At 45.8% G+C, this 21,310-nt stretch overlaps 1 protein-coding gene across 3 annotated transcripts in view; it reads right to left on the bottom strand.

Annotated features, from left to right (window-relative positions):
• MAP2K5 (mitogen-activated protein kinase kinase 5) overlaps positions 1 to 21,082 on the bottom strand; it is a 269,269-nt gene extending 248,187 nt beyond the window's left edge. For 2 of the 3 annotated variants that reach the window (XM_079768368.1, XM_079768369.1), the window contains exons 1-2: positions 20,246 to 21,082; positions 12,025 to 12,073 (exon numbers count right to left, since the gene is read on the bottom strand). In XM_079768368.1, the coding sequence (XP_079624494.1) occupies positions 12,025 to 12,073; positions 20,246 to 20,380 (184 nt within the window). In that variant the 5' untranslated portion in view covers positions 20,381 to 21,082. Of the gene's footprint in view, positions 1 to 12,024; positions 12,074 to 20,245 lie in introns of those variants that run through there. The other variant, XM_079768370.1, reaches the window with a different exon arrangement.
• Positions 21,083 to 21,310: the final 228 nt, after the last annotated feature.

Raw genomic sequence — 21,310 nt, 5'->3', positions numbered from 1 at the left:
GTATCTTCTCACACCTGTTAGAATGGCTATCATCAAAAAGCCAAGAGATAACAAGCATTGGTGAAGATGTAGAGAAAAGGGAACCCTTGTGCACTCTTGGTGGGAATGCAAATTGGCATAGCTGCTACGAAAAACAGTATGGAGGTTCCTCAAAAAATTAAAAATACTGGCAATCCTACTTCTGGTGACATTAACAAAATCCAGCCAGTACATAGACTTTTAGCAAGCCAAAGAAAATGAAATCAGGATTTTGCAGAGATATCAGCACCCCCACATTCATTAGCATTATTTATAACTAGAGGCCCGATGCACAAAATTCATGCAAGGCTAGGCCCTCGCAGCCCCGGCTTTGTCCGAAAGGTCGTCTGGAAGGCCGTTCCACTGTTTGGCCCTTTGGTCGATTTGCATATTACACTTTTATTATTATAGACTTAGAGGCCCAGTGCATGATTAAATCATGCACATGTAGGGTCCCCTACACGCTTTCGCTTTCGATCACGGGGGAGCTGGGTGCCTGTCCGCTGGTGCACCAGGCCTTTCAGAAGCCTCTGGCGCAGCAGAGGCTTCTGAAAGGCCTGGTGCCGGACCGGACAGGCACCCAGCTCCCCCGCTTTTGATGGTCCCCGGCGGGACGTGGGCTCGCTGCCCCAGAGGCCCCTTCTGTGCCGCAGCACAGCCATGGTGCAGACGCTGAGCTCGTGCCGCCACTGGCGATGCGAGCTCAGCATCCTGCCGGCCCAATCAGCCACCCTGGCCACCCCGAGTCCCGCCCCCCCGCGCCTCCTGGCCAATCGTGGGCATAGCAAAGGTACGGTCAATTTGCCTATTTGTCTATTATTAGGTAGGATAGCCAAGATATGGAAACAACCTAAATGTCCATCACACATACACACTGCATAATATTATTCAGCTATGAAAAATAAAGACATCCTCAGATAAAATAAATAAAAAAGAGAGAGAAGAAAAATAAAGACATCCTGCCATTTCTGACAACTTGGATGAAATTAGAGGGCATTATGCTAAGTGAAATAAGTCAGTCATAGAAAGACAAATATCGTGTGATGTCACTTATATGTGGAATCTAAGAAACCCAAACTTAGAGAAACAGAGAGTAAAGTGGTGATTACCAGTGGTTGGGGGAAATGGGAGAGATATTTGTCAAAGGGTACAACTTTCAGTTATAAATATAACAAGGTCTGGAGATCTAATGTACAGCATGGTGATTATAGCCAATAATAATGTGTTATATATTTGAATGTTGCTAAGACAGTAAATCTTAAATGTTCTCACCACAAAAAAAGAAATGGTAATTATGTGATAGAATGGAGATGTTAACTAATACTATGATGGTAATCATTTTGCAATCAAATCAGCACACTGTATACCTTAAACTTACACAATTTACATGTCAATTATATCTCAATAAAGCTGGGGGAAAATAAAGAAAATGAGTTGACAGGTATGAGAAGTTACTAAAGGATAAGAAAGTAGAAAGATGCACCAAGCAACTCAGTATGACAATGACTTAAAATACTTATCTCAATAAAAAGTTAGACATACACAGCCTATCTAGCAAAGACTCTGGCTATTTGCCTATCAAGCTGGATTAGCTATAAAAAGTACACTAACTGGAACTATAAATCATAAAAACTTACTAAAATGGCACAGAGTTTCAAAAGTATAAATATGTTGGTGAAGAACACTAGAAAGTAGTGGTACTAAGTAGAAAGAAGTAGCAAAAAATAATTTGAACTCCTTTTGTCTTATACGTGAAGGTTCTTTGCCATCTGACCAAAAAGCATTACGGATATGACCAAGAAAGGGGGCGGGTGCAATGGATCTGATACTCTGGTTCACAATGAGATTCCAGGCTTCTCTAGTTGCCTGGAGCATAGTAATATGATTTTCCAGCACATTAGGGAAGCAAAAGTAGAACCAGAAAGTCTATGTACTGGCTGGATTTTGTTAATGTCACTTAAAATGGAGGAAAAAATCCTAGCAAGATACCAAATAGAGTGCAGCAGATGGTAAACAAATATTATGAAGCAATCTTCACAAAATCTGCAGTGTGTCACAAATATACAAAATGGCAGAGTTTGGGAAAAGAGAATCATAACAGGCCATATGTTGTTAGCAATTTTATTTGAGGCAACATGCAATCCAAAAGAGAAACCAAGAGAAGGAACATAAAGGCCCAATAGAGGAGAAGAGGCAGCCGCAGGTAAGGGCGGTCAGAATGGCAAGCACAGTGCCTACCAAGTAAACAGCAGACTCAGGGGAGGTCTCAGCCAAACAGCATCCACTGCAGTGACAGGACTCAAGTGGGCTTTGGAGAGAAACAATCTAGGTTCTACAAAGAACAGAAAGTTAAGGCTATATATTATATGTCATTTGTCAATTCCTTCAGCGCCAGGTGAGAGTCGATTAAAACTACAGCAAAGGTGTTTTTCCAAGGCAAGAGGAAAGAAATGAAAACATAATTGTATAGGTTAGAAAGACATCAACGGGAAATTACCAGAAAAGTTGTCAAGTTTACAGCCCTTCTCAGGTATGGAATCTAAGACCTGGACAGGACTAGAGGCCACTGTTTCTATGGCCAAATCTTTATATCAATGAGTTTAATTTAGTTTCATGCCTCCCATCTTCTGATTCCTTCTTCAGTTCTTTGCTCCCTTTTTCTTCTCAACAAATATGTAAGTGTCTACCATACAGCAGGCAATTTTCTGAGCACTGGGGATGGTAGCAGTGGAAAAAGAACACCTGATTTCATGGAACTTTCACTTTAGTTGAGAGAGACTGAAGGGGAAAGAGTGTTCCAGGCAGAGGGAACAGCTAATGCAAAGACCCTGAGGCAGAAGAATATCTGGCATGTTCAAGAGACTGAAAGAAAGCCAGATAAGTGGAATAGAATGAGCGGGAGGAGAGAGAATGAGCGGGAGGAGAGAGAATGAAGTAATGGTAGAGCACACTTGGGGGCAGATGAGAAAATGGGCATTTTAAGGATTTGGTTTTAACTTCTGAGTAAGATGGAAACCACTGGGGGTTTAGAGTGTTATGATCTCACTTAACTTCTAAAAGGATTACTTTGGCTGATGTATGGAGGCAAAAGCAGAAACAGGGAGACCAGTTAGGAGACCAATGATCTAGTCCAGGTGAGATATGATGGTGACCTAAACCAAGCTGAGAGTTTGAGTAGTTGTCACATGCTGCATATATTTTAAAGATAGAGCTAATAGAATTTGCTGATGGATAAAATTTGAAAAGCTTGTCCTATTCCTTCATTCCTTCAATCACCCATACATTACAGAAACACATATTGAGTGAGTACTATGTGCCATGTACCATGTTAGGCTTTCCAGGTATTCAAAAATGAGCAGTACTGTTTACTGCCTTCAAGAAACAAACAGCCTGATGCTTGAATAAAGAAATTAAGCTTCTTAATTATCATGCAAAATAGCAAAATTACCCATAAACAACTACTTTAATAAGACTAAAAAGGATCTCGGACTTTTTGTATCAATGACATTTAGAACCAAAATTCCAATAAGTTAAAGCTCTCTTTAAATGGGCGCAAATTCTAAAATGCTCAGGTAACTCTTACTGTTAAATAATTTTTAGACTCAGTGTAGGTTTTTTGTGAATTACAACTTTTCATTAACCTACCTAGTTTTACTTATAAGCAATCACCTATCTTTTACATATACTATAGTTTAAGAAATAAGCTTCATTTTTTCCATATATTTTATAATTTCCATATATTTTATGATTTAGACTTTTCTACAAAGCAAAAGGGGGTTTTCACCCAACTATTTAAAATGAGATTGCCTTTGTTATTTGAACATGAGGAGTATTTCTATAGGTAATCAGCTATAATTGTTTTCTATACTCTAAGAATTTACAACTATATAATTGTAATTTTTCTTTAAATGGTCATATTACGCTAAATTTAAAATGAGATATGATGTACTGGTTTTCAAATTTCCACCCAAAATAATCTTCCAGAAATTCATAAAACAACTGAAAAATATTCTATTCAAAAACAAGTTAGTATAAAATGGTCATGGTTGAAGAAAGACATAAAATTTATCTTATAGCCATTTTTCTGAACCAAAATTTAGACATATGGTTTGACAAGTATGAAGATATTTATGAGAGCTACAGACCCAAGAATGTGAAGTCAGAGTGCCATATGAGGAAAGGAGTGAGTGCCATATGGTGCTTCTAGGTAGAAGTCAGCACTTGTCCATACAGACTTTCAAGTGACCAGTAGGATTTACTCTCCAGCAACCAACCCAACAATCATTTTCCAGCAGTAACTTGTCTAGAGAAAATTCAGGGAGAGGAATGCATGTATATGTGCAGGAAACTCATTAGTGGGCATGGTTGATTTTCATCACTTCATGTGTTGTGTACTCTTTAATCTGTTAATGGAACTAAAAATCAGCAGGGGTCTCTGGGCCTATAAAAATGTCAAGCTCCTACAGCATATGTAGGGCCCACACATGCAAACACACAAGATTTTTATGGTTATAGGATGTAGCTTCATCTCAGAAGTATTCTTACACCTAGGAAAAGATGAATTATTCAATAACTAATATGGGGTCAACTGTCTATCTGCTTGAAGAATAAAGTTGTGCCTTCATCTGACTCCTCCTTTCACCAAAATAAACTGAATGTAGTACAAAAACCCCTCTGTAATAGAAATGCACACTGTTTAAAAACAAACACTAATACACATGTGAACATTAAAGTAGAAAAAAGAGAATAAGGATGAATGTTTTCAATATCCTGGAATGTGAAAGACCTTTCTAAGCTTAACATAAATCTAGAAGTCACAAAGGAAAATATGATCAACCTGACCATGTAAAAACTTTCAAGGATAAAAAGAAGAGGGATGAAAGACCAAACCCCGTGAAAGAAAAGTAGTAAACTACACAAAAATATCCGTAGCATATAAGACAAAGGGCAAATGTTCTTAATATTGGCAAGCTTTTAAATCAGAAAAAGACAAATAACCTAATGGAAAAATTGGTAAAGGTGACAAATAGTTAACAGAAATTAAATACAAATGAACAAACTACAAATGAAAAGATGCTCAGGCTCATCTATAACTGAAGAAACACAAAATAAAACAATAATTCATCTTTTTCACCGATTAAACTGACATTGAATAAAAAGTTTGCTAATACCCAGAGTTAGTGAGGGTAGAGAGAAATGGGCAGTCTCAAACATGGTTGGTGGGAGTATAAATTGGTTCTATTTTTTGAGAACAATATGGTAATAGCTATTAATATGTATATGAGTACTCTTTGTCTCAGTATTTTCAACTCTGAGGAATTTATCCTACAAATATATTTGCACAATGTGGAACAATACAAGACAATGCTGCTAACTGTAGCATTTTTTCGAATACTAAAACACCAACTGGTCCATCAATAGGTTAAATAAATTCAGCCACAGCCATAAAATTAAGTATAATGTAGTCATCCAAAAGAATGAAGTTTTGCACACTACTGTTGAAAGGGGCCCAATGTATACTTTTAAGTGCAGGCAGGGGAAACTAGTTCCAGTATAGCATATAATATGTACAGAGAAAATTTCTGTGAAGATATAGAAGAAACTGTTAACTAGTGACTTAGATAAAATGGGAACTTTTACATCTTGCTTTATTCTATGCTGTTTGAATGTATTTTAAAGATCACCTATACCTTCTTCATTAAAAAAAAATAAAAATCAAACACTAGCTATTGAAAAGTACTTTCATTTGTGCTCTCATAAGGAAGAAGAAACCAAGAAGGAGTAAGAAGAAAAAGAGGTTTAAGGGCCATTAGTCCAAGAGGTGAATTCAGCATAAATGGGCGTCCCTCACCTCATCCTGAGAAACACGATACCCAGACACAGAAGTCAGAAAGAATATAGCCACTGCAGACCCTCTGAGGTGCCTGCCCTTTCTCTTGTTGATACATTCATATCACTAAATATAACACCATCTCTTTTGTACACTTTTCAGTAATAAATAACCTATGTAATAAAAGCCCAATATGCAAATTGTCCCCTTGGGCAGTCATTAGACCGGGAGACCGGGAGTTTGACTGATCACTATGATGTGCGCTGACCACCAGGGGCCAGTGCAGAACATGGTGGGCATTAGCGACACAGTGCTGGCAGCGGGCAGCAGTGGAGGCACTGCGGGCCCCAATGGGCCCCAACGAGAGGAGGACCACAGCGGGATGGTGGAGCAGGTGAGGGGACAGCGCCAGGCCAAGGCAGAGTGCTAGGCAGGGCTACAGGGTTGCGAGGCTGGGGGCACGAGCTGGGGCTGCAAGGCTGGGGACGCGAGCTGGGGCCCAATCTTCGCAGGCCACCCCGAAGGACCCCACCTGTGCACAAATTTGTGCACCAGGCCTCTAGTACTACCATAAATATATCTTTTGATTAAAGTTTTATGTATTTAAGAATTGTTCTATCATACCCACAAACCTTTGACTGAAACTGCTCAAAAATATCAATAAATTCGTTTATAAACTACATCTTTCCAACTATCGTATATAATAAAAGGCTAATATGCATCCTATATAATAAAAGGCTAATATGCAGATCAACCAAATGGCGGAACGACTGGTTGCTATGACGCGCACTGACTACCAGGAGGCAGACGCTTAATGCAGGAGCAGCCACCTGGTGGTCAGTGCACTCCCACAGGGGGAGCACCACTCAGCCAGAAGCCGGGCTTATGGCTGGTGAGTGCAGCAGCAGTGGTGGGAGCCTCTCCCGCCTCTATGGCAGCACTAAAGATGTCCAACTGCCAGCTTAGGCCCGCTCCCTATGGAGCCTAAGCCATCAGTCGGACATCCCCTGAGGGCTCCTGGACTGAGAGAGGAGAGGCTTGGCTGAGGAATCCCTCAAGTGCATGAATTTTGTGCAACAGGCCTCTAGTTTGTTATACATAGACTAGAGGCCTGGTGCATGAAATTCGTGCACAGGGTGTATGTGTGGGGGTCCCCTCAGCCCAGCCTGCACCCTCTCCAATCCGGGACCCCTCGGGGGATGTCTGATGGACATCCCTCTCACAATCCGGGTCCGCTGACTCCTAAATGCTCACCTGCCTGCCTGCCTGATCGCCCCTAACTCCACCCCCCACCAGCCTGATCACCCCTAATCACCTCTGCCTGCCAGCCTGGTTGCTACCAACTGCCCCCTCCTGCTGGCCTGATCGCTCCCAACTGCCCCATCTTGCCGGCCTGGTCACCCCTCACTGCCCCCCTGCTGGCCTGGTCACCCCCAACTGCTCCCCCTGCTGGCCTGGTTGCCACCAACTGCCCCCCCCCCGACCAGCCTGGTGGCCCCCACCTGCCCTCCCTGTCAGCCTGGTCACCCCACGCAGCTTGCTGTTCAGTCATTTGGTCATCCCTCACTAACCCCCACTACCAGCCTTGTCGCCCCATGCAGCCTGTTGTTCAGTCGTCCATCTGGTTGTTTCAGTCATGATGGCCCCTGGCTTCTTATATATTAGGACTAGTGGCCTGATGCACAAAATTTGTGCATGGGGGGGAGGGGTGCCCTCAGCCCGGCCTGCACCCTCTCCAATCTGAGACCCCTTGGGGGATGTCCGACTGACGGTTTAGTCCCGATTCCTGTGGGAGTGCACTGACCACGAGGTGGCTGCTCCTGCATTAAGCGTCTGCCTCCTGGTAGTCAGTGCGCGCCATAGTGACCCATTGTTCCACCATTTGGTCCCTTTGGGATCAGGACTAAACCATCAGTCGGACATCCCCCTCACAATCCAGGACTGCTGGCTCCTAACAACTCACCTGCCTGCCTGCCTGATCACCCCCAACCACTCTGCCTGCCGGCCTGCTCGCCCCAAACCGCCCCCCCCCCCCGCCAGCCTTCTTGTCCCCAACTGCCCGCCCCCACCAACCTGCTCGCCCCTGACTTCCCCCCCTGCCGGCCTGCTCACCCTCAACTGGCGCCCCCTACCGGCCTGCTTGTCCCCAACTGCCCCTCCCCCACTGGCCTGATCACCCCCAACTGCCCTCCCCTCCTGGCCTGATCTCCCCTAACCGCCTCTGCCTCGGCCCTGCCACCATGGCTTTGTCCGGAAGGACATCTGGAAGGTCTCTCAGACGGTCTCCCAGTCTAATTAGCATATTACCCTTTTATTAGTATAGATTCCATTTATTAATTCAGAAAATAAGGTCACCTTAGAACAATCATGAAAAAAAAGCCAGCCTAGGATTTTAAGTCTATCATAGAAAGTACTCAATAATCGAAGCACAAAAAACTATCATTATTTTGTCTGTGTGTGTTTTTGTTTTTATTTATTTTTTCACCTAAAACTGGTCCAGATGCAGATGGACACAGAGCTGCTGCCATGTAGGTGTGTGTGGGGGGGGGGGGGGGCGGTTGGGGGGGCAGGTTGGGGAGAGAATGAGATGTCTAAGAACTTAAACCTAAAAATTTAAGCATTTTTTGTGTTAGAGCTAGGTATACTTTTCAGTATTAAATATAATACCATAAATATTTCTTTGATCAAAGTTTAATTTTCAAGAGTTTGTTCCATCATACCCATAAACTATAAACCATATAAAACATACTTAACACACTTTACAGGCTTTTGACATGTTTAATTATAAAGAGCATAAGTTTTACACTCAAAAAGAATTGTGTTTGAATCTGGGCTCTACCACTTCCTAGCTGATCAACTTTAGCAATCATTCATGTCTCGGAACTTCAGTTTCTTCACAGGTATAATTTTCCTACCTTGCCTGTTATAAAGATTAGCAACAATCTAAATCAATCATGTAGTACATTGCCTGGCACAGAGCAGGCCATCAATAAATGATAGCTAAAGTAATCAGTATTATTACTATGAACCTAACTCTTGAAGCCTGTGGAGCACAGGTACATTGAGCCACTTTGGGGGACCCAGAAAGCAAGAAGTAGAAAGTAGAAAGCTTCTTTTCTGCCACACTTAAGAACAATCACAATACATGATTTCAAGAATTATGAAAACTCTCAAAACAAATCTCAGCAGTAGTGAGAATATATATGTACTAGAGGCCCGGTGCACGAAATTCGTGCACGGGGGTGTGTGTCCCTCAGCCCAGCCTGCACCCTCTCCAAACTGGGACCCCTCAAGGGATGTCCGACTGCCCGTTTAGGCCCAAACCTGGTAGGATCGGGCCTAAACGGGCAGCCGGAAATCCCTCTCACAATCCTCGCCTGCCTGCTGGCTCCCAACTGCTCGCCTGCCTGCCTTCCTGATTGCCCCTAACCGATTCTGCCTGCCAGCCTGATCACCCCCTAACCACTCCCCTGCCAGCCTGATTGATGCCTAACTGCTCCCCTGCCAGCCTGATTGCCCCTAACTGCCCTCCCCTGCAGGCCTTGTCCCCCCCAACTGCCCTCCCCTACAGGCCTGGTCGCCCCCAACTTCCCTCCTCTGCCGACCTGGTCACCCCTAACTGCCCTCCCCTGCAGGCTTGATCGCCCCCAACTGCCCTCCCTTGCTGGCCTGATCGCCCACAACTGCCCTCCCCTGCTGGCCATCTTGTGGTGGCCATCTTGTGTCCACATGGGGGTAGCCATATTTGACCACATGGGGGCAGCCATCTTGTGTGTTGGAGTGATGGTCAATTTGCATATTACTCTTTTATTAGATAGGATAGAGGCCTGGTGCATGGGTGGGGGCCAGCTAGTTTTCCCTGAAGGGTGTCCTGGATCAGGGTGGGGGTTCCCTTGGGGCATGAGGCAGCCTGGGTGAGGGGCCTGTGGTGGTTTGCAGGCCGGCCATGCCCCCTGGCAACCCAAGCAGAGGCCCTGGTATCTGGGATTTATTTATATTCTATAATTGAAACTTTGTAGCCTTGAGCAGAGGCCAGGGCGGGCCAGGAAGTTTGGCTTCCTCCATCGTCGGGAAAACCCAAGCCTCCTGCTCACTCCGTGGCCCGCAGCCATTTTTGTTGGGATTTATTTATCTTCTATAATTGAAACTTTGTAGCCTTGAGCAGAGGCCTGGGCCAGCCAGGGTGTGCAGGAAGCTTGGCTTCCTCCATTGCCGGGGAAACCCAAGCCTCCTGCTCGCTCCGTGGCCACAGCCATCTTGGTTGGGTTAATTTGCATACTCACTCCTGTTTGGCTGGTGGGCGTGGCTTGTGGGTGTAGTGGATTACTCTTTTATTAGATAGGATATGCTCTGGAGTCTACTCCAGAAATTCCCCTTTACCATTTACTAGCTGTAAGGCTCTGAGCAGGTCTTAGAGATGTCCTTTCTTCAACTAAAACAGAGCTAATAACAGGCTGTCAAAGTGCTTTGTGGGGATCCTGTGAAGGTTAAATTAAATGAGATAACCCATGGAATGCTCTTAGCACAGCATCTAGTAACAGCAAGTACTCCAAATGTTAACTATCAGACTGTCCATGAAATCCCTGGCACCCCCAAGGAGTTACTGCAAGGGGTCTAAAGAGCTTGCAACACTAATATGTATTTCAGATATATGTACTATTTTTAGTAAAATAGTAATTATTTTAAGAGTTCTATTCAAGTATCTTTTAAAAATATGTAATAATTGTTGAAAAATATTCAAACAATAGAGAAATAAGTAAAGGAAAAAGTGTGCTCATTCAGCCCCCACTCCAGCCTCCAAGTCGCCTTTCCAGGGAAAATCATTAGAAAGCACTGCAGCAACTTCAGATCCTTGTCTCTCAATATGTAGGGTGTATCAAAAAAATGTATACACACACTTTGAATAATAACAATGGCAGTGTTTATTAAAATACATTTCATTTTCAAAATTGAGCTATCAGCTGTTAAAGTGTGTATACATTTTTTTGGAACACCTTGTATTCATGAAGTTGGGAGGAGGAGAGATTAGCTTTTTCACAAAATAGGATTTTACCAAATATTTTATTTGTTTAGTCAATAATATAGTATGGATATCTTTCCATGTCAATGCATAAAATCCTTATTCATTCTTTATACCCACTGCCTAATGATTCAGATTAACTTATTAATCTATCATTTTAGGCAGTTAGCTTACTTTTAACTTTCTGCTATTAAAAATAATTCCACAATGAACAGTTTGTTTGAAGGGCATTCAACATATGTTTAGGTCTTTCTGTTGGACAGCTTCCTAAAAGTGGATCTGCTGAGTCAAAGGTTTTACACATTTTATATTTTGGTAAGTACTGCCAAATTGTCCTCCAAAGAGAACATAAGTAAAACAGAGGACAATGTACTCTCTGTCATTAACCATCTGCTTAAAACACAAGATCAAAAAGTACATTACGTGGAGAAACAATACATTTTTCCACATGGAAAGTGGCCCTCATCTTTTTAAAAAAAATGGGAACTACAGTTACAAATCCATTATCCTTCTCAACACCAGAGCTACTGACTAAATTTTCACCTTAACATTACTCAGACCCGGACCTCTCCTGCAGTGACCTGCCTCATATCAAAACCAGTTTTCTAATGCCCTGCCCCTGCCCCTGCCCCTGCCCCTGCCCCCGGTCCCCAAGCCAACTGCTTTGGTGTGGAGGGTGGTGTAGGGAAAGGACTTAAGATCTGAAGTGTTGCTGCCATCATCTAGCAGCCGTGCCAAGCCTCACTAAAACAGAATTATTCCATTCAATGTTCACTTAAAAGCTCTGCTCTGTGGCTGTTATAAAGCAGCAATGGATTAAAACCCCTTAATCAATAATCATTGGCCTACAGGTAGTTTACAGGTTTCATTTTACACCACAATATTATTACAGTGAGGAGCAAGAGCAGATAAAGGTCATGTTGGTAATTAAAGCTATATTATAGAAATATGCACACCCAAGATATGATTAAATAAGAAAATATTACTCAGTTAAGTATCATCATTAAACTTGCATTAATTTATAAATATTTAAATGTACCATATGATGATCATAAATAATCTGTTTTTGTCAGTTTCTAAACTAATGCAACCCATAAAACCCTTAAAAAATTACTGCAGAAGGAAACAGTCAAGAAAGTATACAAGCCAGACTTACATTCAAATGCTGTGGTTGTTGCTTCAGGCAGAACCTGGCCTATCACATCCTAAACAAAGAAAGAATAAAGAAACACAATTAGCCATCTTCTTTATTGCTAACATGTGGCAAATCCTAGAGGAAATATGAGAACCTGGAAAAGATTTTTGAAATGTGGGCATAAACTATAAAAACATTAGCTCATAATCACACTTAGCCCCGAAATATAAGCCCGGAGTTTAAATCTCTACTGAGGAGGGGGGGTGGGGGGCCTGGGGGAGGGAGTGCAATTTTTACAAAATCTTTTCTACTTTGTATTAATAACTTAATATTGCCTTCTCAATTCAACAGTGTATAAAAATGCATTATTGTGTATTTATAAAAAATTTGGTTTCTCCTATGGGAGGCTGTGGAACGTACTGTGGTAGAAAGAGTAAGGGGTTTGGGAGTCAGACTGGCCTGGGTTTGAATCTCAGCTCTGCACTTACTAGCTGTGTGATTGGGAACAAATCTCTGAGCCTCAGTTTCATTACCCTCCAATATGGGTCTAGTAATACTCATAGAGGTTATATAAAAATTAAATAAAAAATATAATAAACATAAGCTAGCCTAACACATTGTAGACATTCAACAAATGTAATTTCTGATACGTAACTAGCCACACCTTGCCTTTCATTCATAGTGAGAAAAGCTCAAAAAACCAGTTTCTGTGATGATATAAACCTATAAAGCTACATGTAATACAAACAATTCATATCAACCTTTATTCTTAATCAACTGAAAAATATTTAATGACACTAAAATAAAGTTGATCTAGCCTACAAAAATTTTTAAAACTATATATAATCTGCTATCAATGTTTAAATGAATCTATGAAGTTGAAAACACGATCATTAGTCTACAGAGACAGCTTAAAGAGGCACAGAACACCTTCGAGAAATAGTTCTGGGAAAAGTGACCCTCCATTATGTCCAGTCCAACCCAAATGGTCTGCAAACCTCATTGCTCTCTGGCAGCTCTGCCACTATGTCCCTCCTGGGCTGTGCCAGAACTGGGACCAGGCAGCCGGCTCACAAGACAGTGGGAAGTATTTCTCAGCAGGGAGCCCTCAACCCCTCCAAGTGGGGCACTTAGCAGAGTGGCTGCTGAAACTTCCTTCTAAAGGCAGTTCTTTAGAAGCTTTTGCTGCAGTGGCAATTTGCATAATAGCCTTGCCTCTACAGTGCCTTTTTTTTTTTTCTTCAAAAATAAATCTGCATATAAAATTGATCTAAGGGAACTATCTTAGGCAGCCCTCACTCATTAAGGGCCAAAGGAGATTATTTTTCCCTCTAATTCATCTAAGCAAATGAAACATCAACTTTTAAAGGAATTATTTGTCAAAGATTTTAGTGTTAAAAAAATTCTTTCTAGCCCTGGTGGGGTAGCTCAGTTGGTTAGAGCGTCCTCCCCATATGCCAAGGCTCTGGGTTCAATCCCTTTCAGGGCACATGCAAGAATCAACCAATGAATGCATAAATAAGTGGAACAGATCTCTCTCCCTCTCTCTCTCTCTCTCTCTCTCTCTCTCTCTCTTCCCCCCCCCCCTCCCCTTCCAACCTCTCTGCCTCCTTTCCTCTCTCTCTCTCTAAAAATCCAATTTAAAAAAAAAAAAAAAAAAGCTCTGGCCAGTGTGGTTCAGTTGATTGAGTGTTGTCCCATGCACCGAGAGGTCATTGATTTGATTCCCCGTCAGGGCACATGCCTGGCTGGGTTGGGGACTCGATCCCCAGTAGGATCTGGCAGAGCCCCAGAGCTACCAGAGAGCAATGAGGTTTGCAAGCTATTTGAGTTGGACTGGATATAATGGAGGGTCAGTTTTCCCAGGAGACAGCGAATCAATGTTTCTCTCTCCCTCTCTCTCTAAAATCAATGAAAACATATTTAAATAATTTTTAATTCTTTCTACACACTTGTATTTATTGACAGGTAAATGGGTACTGTAGAGCAAGTATGAAGTAAACTGCACAGCCAGCCAGTGTGAAAAGCCTGAGAGTGTCGACTGGAGCCAAACTGCTAGGGCTGGATCTTGGCTCCGCCACTCACTAGCTCAGTGACTAAGCCTCAGTTCCCTTCTGTGTAAAATACAATCACAAGTGTCACCAACCTTGCAGGACTAAACGAGTTAATATTTGTAAAGTGCTTAGAAGAGTGTCTAGCACAGTGATGGGCAACCTTTTGAGCTTGGTGTGTCAAACTTCGCCAAAAAACTGAGCATAACTCGGGTAGTGTGTCACTTTGAGGAAAAAACTAACTCCAAGACTCTAGTCGCAAATGTTTCATCCTCAGGAGCAGCAAATGTTTCACCCTCGGCATGCGGCCGCGTGTCATCAGAAATGGCTACGCGTGTCAGTGCTGACACGCGTGTCATAGGTTCGCCATCACTGGTCTAGCACGTACCCATATTAGTGTTTGTTAAATAAATAAAACAAGTCACTGATGAGTGGAACATTACAAAACTTACCTCATAAGGAAACCTTAAAATTTAGCACCCAACCATCAGTGGAGGATGGTCATTCGTTCACTTACTTCAGCCTTCCACAGTACTTACTGAGGACCTTTTCTAGCCAGTATGGTAAAAAACAAACAAACAAACAAAAAAAACACAGAGGACTCTACCCCCAACACTCCAAATCTAGATTATCACTGCTTACTTCCAGGAACTCCGATCATTCAGACAACCAATCTTGAGACATGAACTCCACAGTATTAGCGAACTCATTGAGGACATTTCCAGAGCAGACCCCATCAAACAGCAAATCTCTAAATAACTAGCTGAAGACCCTGCTGGGCAGCAATGGCATCCTTTGCCCATCAACATAAACAAGGAGCCACATGTGCTTTACATCTCATGTGGGGAAAAGGAGAAAGCAAAAGCAAACCCGATTGAGAGAATCATCCTGTTTTGTTAGAGCAATAAAAGGGGGGCTATCATAGAGACCAAAGCGTAAAAGGTCTGAAAATTAGTCAATATCTACTGGTCATTTCTAAGCAGGGCACATTTGATAATTTTATTCATATTTTCCAGTTACATTTTAAGTGATTTATTTCAAAGTGACCCAGTGAGGTTTCAAAGAAAACTTAAGTTTAAGTATCTTGATAGTGATCATTTCTTCATTCTTTCCCTCTCCTTCCTTTCAATAAATGAGGCAAAAGTCTGATAGCCCAAAAATATAATTAACCATCTACAATGTACTAGGAGCATAAAGAACACAACGCTGTAGGCGATAGAAAAATAAGATTTAGGAAAAATTGAATGTGGTCACAGAGATAAAGACAAACCTAGAAGACTAACAATACAGAATATTTACAGAATGGTAGAGCCAAACCAAAGAAACCTATAAATAGCAAGTAGTATTTGCTAACTCAGGAGGAGGGAAAAATCAGACTCGGTACAAACAGAATTTCGCAGAAGGAAAATCTGAGCTGGGACTCGGGAGACAGGATTCAAACAGCCTGAGGAAAGAGCTAACATGCTCTCCTACCACTCACTAATTCAGGAGATTCAGGTCTCCTGCACAATTTTCTCCAAGCTGTGCCCTGTGTCTCCAAGGAAGAAGAGAAACACACAAATCTGAGAACAGATAATCCAAATGTCTCTGCCCCTGAGCACCACCTGGGTCTACGTCACACTGCAGCCAGTCCCTAATCAATTCAGACACAGGGCACCAGCCTAAAGTGGCCAAGTGACTTGCCCAGGGTCTCGCAGCTATTTGCTGGAGCTGTGACTGGAGCCCTCGAGTACTGACTCCTGTTCCAAATCACATTGTAGTCAGAATCAGTTACAGCTGACTCTGACTACAAACTCTGGCTTCTGTGTCTGGTCCTGCCAAAAACTAGCTGTATAACTTCAGCATTTCCCCCCCTGGGGTCCATGCTTCCTCATTTGAAAACTGGGGCGAGGAGGGTTGTATTAGATAAAGGGGAAGCTTTCCGGTTTCATTTGGCTTTAATTTTTAAAGTTCCAAGACAGAACTGCTGAGGTATCTGTTGGTATTTTGCTAATTTCTCGATGAAGAGATGAGATGAACCTGGAGAAGAGATCACAGGAGTCTCCAGGATCTGGGCTTCCAGTTCCAAGAACTTTAAGGAGCACCAGGAGACAGGGCAGCACCCACTGCCACAAGCCCTTCACCCGGCCTTCCGGACAAACGTGCTGCACCTGTGCTTACCTGAGCACGCATGTGTGAGGACACATGGCACTCTGTGCTCTAGATGGTGGGACCGTTTGTGCAAAGTTTACTTCTAGGCCAGACAGCCTTGAGGCAAAATACAACTGAGAGATGCTTGAGACACAGAAGACACAGGCCCTATCCTTATGTCACAGAGCACTTACTATGTCCTCCCCTGCTGGAGAGGGGACTACAGAGCACTTACTATGAGCACTTACTATGCTCCAGGTTGTTCTAAGTGCTTTAGGTGTACCAACTCCAGCAGTCCTCTGAATTGTGAGGTAGGCATATTTGCCCCTCCAGCCCCCTCTTAAAAAAAAAAAAAAAAAAGAACAGATGAAGAGCCCTGGACAGTGTTGCTAAATGGTTAGAGTGTCAACCCATGCACCAAAGGGTTTCAGGTTCGATTCCCGGTCAAGAGCACATCCCGGTGTTGCATGTTCCATCCCTGGCCCCAGTCGAGCTATCGTGTGTGGGAGGCAACCACTTGATGTGTCTCACAGCAATCTCTCTCTCTCTCTATCCTATACAATAAAGAGGTAATATGCAAATTGACCATTACTCCAACACACAAGATGGCCGCCCCCATGTGGTCAAAGATGGCCGCCCCAATGTGGACACAACATGGCCGCCACAAGATGGCCAGCAGGGGAGGGCAGCTGTGGGCAATCAGGCCAGCAGGGGAGGGCAGTTGGAGGGGACCAGGCCTGCAGGGGAGGGCAGTTAGGGGTGACCAGGCCGGCAGAGGAGGGCAGTTGCAGGTGACCAGGCCTGCAGGGGAGGGCAGTTGGGGGGGACCAGGCCTGCGAGGAGGGCAGTTGGGGGGGACCAGGCCTGCAGGAGAGGGCAGTTGGGGGGGGACCAAGCCAGCAGGGGAGGGCAGTTGGGGGGACCAGGCCTGCAGGGAGGGCAGTTGGGGGGGACCAGGCCTGCAGGGGAGGGCAGTTGGGGGCAACCAGGCCTGCAGGGGAGGGCAGTTGGGAGGGACCAGGCCTGCAAGGGAGGGCAGTTGGGGGGGGACCAGGCCTGCAAGGGAGGGCAGTTGGGGGTGACCGGGCCGGCAGAGGAGGGCAGTTGTGGACGACCAGGCCTGCAGGGGAGGGCAGTTGGGGGGGACCAGGCCTGCAGGGGAGGGCAGTTGGGGGGGACCAGGTGGGCAGGGGAGGGCAGTTAGGGGTGACCAGGCTGGCAGGGGAGGGCAGTTAGGGGCAATCGGGCCAGCAGGGGAGCAGTTAGGAGTGACCGAGCTGGCAGGGGAGGGCAGTTAGGGTGACAGGGCCAGCAGGGGAGGGCAGTTGGGGGGGGGGGACCAGGTGGGCAGGGGAGGGCAGTTAGGGGTGACCAGGCCAGCAGGGGAGGGCAGTTAGGGGCAATCGGGCCAGCAGGGGAGCAGTTAAGCGTCGATCAGGCTGGCAGGGGAGTGGTTAGAGGGTGATCAGGCTGGCAGGCAGAAGCAGTTAGGGGCAATCAGGCAGGCAGGCAGGTGAGCAGTTGGGAGCCAGTAGTCCTGGATTGTGAAGGGGATGTCCCAGATTGGAGAGGGTGCAGGCTGGGCTGAGGGACACCCCCCCCCGCTGACCCCCGTGCACAAATTTCATGCACCGGGCCTCTAGTATGTGTTTGTATGTGTGTGTGTGTGTGTGTGTGTGTGTGTGTGTGTGTGTGTGTAATATGCAAATTAGGCCGGAACGTCGTAATGGGTCACGATCGGACAGGAGAAGGTTGCGCCTGCAGGTGAGGCCCAGAGCAGAGACGGAGACAGAGACAGGGGGCCCTGCCCGAGCCAGCGTGGTGGCTCGGGCAGCCCCAGAGCGAACACAGGCAGGGTGGCCGGGGGGCACTGCGAGTCAGGCATGGGTCCCGGCCACCCACGGAGTGCCTCCTTGCACGGCGAGAGGCAGGGTGCCTCCTCGCGCGATTTCAATCACGCGCTGGGCCTCTAATATATGTGTATGTGTATGTGTATATGTATATATGTATATGTATGTATATGTATCCCTTTATCCCTCCCTTCCTCCCACTCTCTCTAAAAATCAATGGAAAAAACATCCTTGAGTGAGGATTGACACACACACACACAAATAACAGATGAAGAAAATGAGACACTTGCCTGGTAGAGCTTACAATTTAAACTCAAGCAGTCTGGCTCCAGAGTTTGTCTTTAAGTAAATGTTGTACCATTTTATTTAAAACCTTCTATCTCAAATAAGTAAAGTGACAGTGAGCTCATGTTTCTCTATAGACACAATCTCATGTAATCTTCACAATTATCCCTCTTTTACATGGAAACTGAGGCTCAGAAAAGTAGAATGACTTGTCTAGTTAGTGAGACTGCTTGCCATTAAACCCAAATTTTTAAAAATTCAAAACCTAGTGTGCTGCCCACAAAACCATAATTGCATGCATCCTATGTGAAGATCCCTCACTTAACAAATATTTCAAGGTCCTATGCAGCACCAGACACAGAGGGGAACCAGAGATGGCCATCTCCTCCAGAAGTTTACCATCTAGTGGAGGAGACAGACAAAATTATGACACAGCCTGTGAGCTTTGCCGGAACAGAGCTGTGGGAACACTGAGGAGGGGCAATAACCAGACTAAAGTGGAAGGAAAGTGAGGCTGGGCTTTGAAGGACAGGTGGGAGTTGGCCAGCTGAAGGGCCACGTGGGGACCTGGGAGAACTCGAGGTTAGTTCTAAATGCCTGGAGCACAGATGCTCATTGGGTTGTGGTGAGCAATGAAGCTGGTGCCAGGCAAGGACGAGCCAATCAAGACGGGCTCAGAGGACCTTATGAAGGAGTTTGGACCTTTAGCATGAGGGGAAACCTACGTGCATGGGAGTGTGTGGAGAACTCTAGATGCAAAGAGGATGGCATTTGGTGTACAAGAGTGGACTCTAGCCTCTGCACTCCTGGGCCAGACACCTGAAAATCTGTATGGTCTGAGTGGTCAGTAACATCCAGAACTCAAAACAAAGATACAGGAATCAAATTTTGATTGGGTAACCTATGACAACCAAAAATCTCATCGCAGATCTTTCTCCCGCCAAGAACCTCCACCCAGCCCAATCTTATCTTGCATGTAGATAAGATGGATCTGGTATTTGCAAAGTGATTCTTGGTATGTGTCAGCTCTGCCTTTGAGAGTGCCTCAGTTATCCAATAAAATGGGCACAATACATTGTCTACCTCAAATGAATGCTAAAATACGAGAAAGGCACTACTGGATGTGGAAATAAATACTAAGTAAAAGTAAGGAAATCCGGGCTCTGGTACTGACCCCCCAACTCAAGCAACAGGGCTTTGGAACAGTCATTTCACCTCACGGCTTGCTCCTCAGTAACTATCTGCAAAGAAAGGTAAGCGGGCTCAACAGGCCACCTCCAAGCAGGTGCTCTCCCATTCCATGATTTTATTTCAAACACATCCCGAGTATTGATTATGAAAGCAAGAATACATCACTGATTCTAAAATGCACATTTCCCCCTATTTTATTATCTCTGAAGTCAGGCTGTTCTTGTACAATGTGTGGCGCGTCACGGTTTTGTGGGTAGCGTGCGCGCGCGCGCGCTTTCTTAGGGTACTTAAAATAATATCTTAAAACGAATGACACCTTGTTTCTGATGAAACATGATAGATACCGCTGCCTTGCTTCCCTTTCCTGCTGGTCACCAAGTTCAGGGAACTCAGTGGAACGTCGTGGCTGGCATCTGGCCAGGGACATTCCAAAAATCACTTGAGAAAAACTCTCTTCTAGACTCAGCTCTCGGTATCCCAGTTGCTTCTGTCCCACCCAATTCAGGCTGTGAGCTCCTTGAGGGCAGGGGTTCACTCTGATCATCTTTATTTCCCCAGGGCCCTGCACATTTGCCAGATTTGTGCCCATGCAACGAATCAATGCTGGTGGCTGAAGCAATGAAACTGGCCCCATAGAAGGCCAGGGCCAAGTAAGAGTCAGGGGTCAGGGGCTGGCTGCTCCAGAGACCCCTGCGCCCCCCTCGCCGGGGTTGGCACCCCGAGATGAACACTCACCAGCACATCCCTGAAGAGTAACTGCGGGCCGGAGGTCACCGTCCAGTCCACGGCGCCCCGATTTGGAATCTTGATGCGAATCACCAGCACCTGGTTCTCCATGGCATGGAAGGGGCCAAAGGCCAGCCACAGCATTCCAGTTAAAGGGGCTCACGTCCTGGGGTAAGGGGTGTCCATGGCCCCTGGTTAGGCGGGGGCTCCTAGGGGTGACGAGGGGGATGAGGGGAAGGGGACAGAGAGCGAGGGGTATTAGAGAGGAGGGGTGGTCAAGAAGGGGCCGTAGGCGCCCTCCTAGGCCCAGCTGGGTGGGGATGAAGGATGTCTCCAGGGAGCCTGGACGGGGTGAGGGGCAGGGGCCAGGAGGAACTAGCGGAGGTCAGAAGGTTCTCGAGTTGGGAAAGAGGGCAAAACGGGGTCGCGCAGCTCTCGGCCGTCCGTGTGGAGGCGAGGAGACCGCAGAGGAAGCCCCCGCTTTAGGGGGATACAGCGGCAGGGGTGCACGCCTGCTCCGCGGACGAGGGGAGGGTCCCAGCCAGGAGCGGACTCTGTCCCAGGCTGTTAGGAAGCCCCGTGGCCGCCCGACTATGAAAAAGCCGAGGGGGGGGGGGGGGGGTCCCTCCGTGGGCGTGTCGGGGACGAGTCCTCCGCCCCAGCCCGAGCCAGACACGCGGGCTCAGCCCCGGCCGCCCGAGGCCGTGAGTCCCGGCGGCGGCTGCGGCAGGAGCAGAAGCAGAAAGGCGGCAGCTAGGGCACAGTTACTCCGGAACCAAACTGCGCGGCCCCGGAACCACGGGAGCCAGTGAAAGGAACCCGCCTCCCGAGCCGCCATGTTGGAAGAGGGCAGCTCCCGGCAAGCCCCGCCCCCGCGCCCGGAGGGCGGGGCCCAAAGGGACGGCTGGCCCCGCCCACTCGCGAGACTGCGGACGCCCAGGGACCGCCCGCGGCGACCGAGTGACTGCTTTTCCTTCCCACCTCCCCTACCCGCGACCCTCCTTAGAGACCGCGAGGTGAGAGCACCTAACTAACGGAGGAGGAAGCGGAACTAGCGCTGGAGTCCGCCAAAAG

The sequence above is a fragment of the Cnephaeus nilssonii genome (genome assembly GCF_951640355.1).
Source record: "Cnephaeus nilssonii genome assembly, chromosome: 4".
Taxonomy (NCBI): Eukaryota; Metazoa; Chordata; class Mammalia; order Chiroptera; family Vespertilionidae; genus Cnephaeus; species Cnephaeus nilssonii.
Note: the sequence above shows the minus strand (reverse complement) of the source record. Positions and strands in the feature narration are given on the sequence as shown.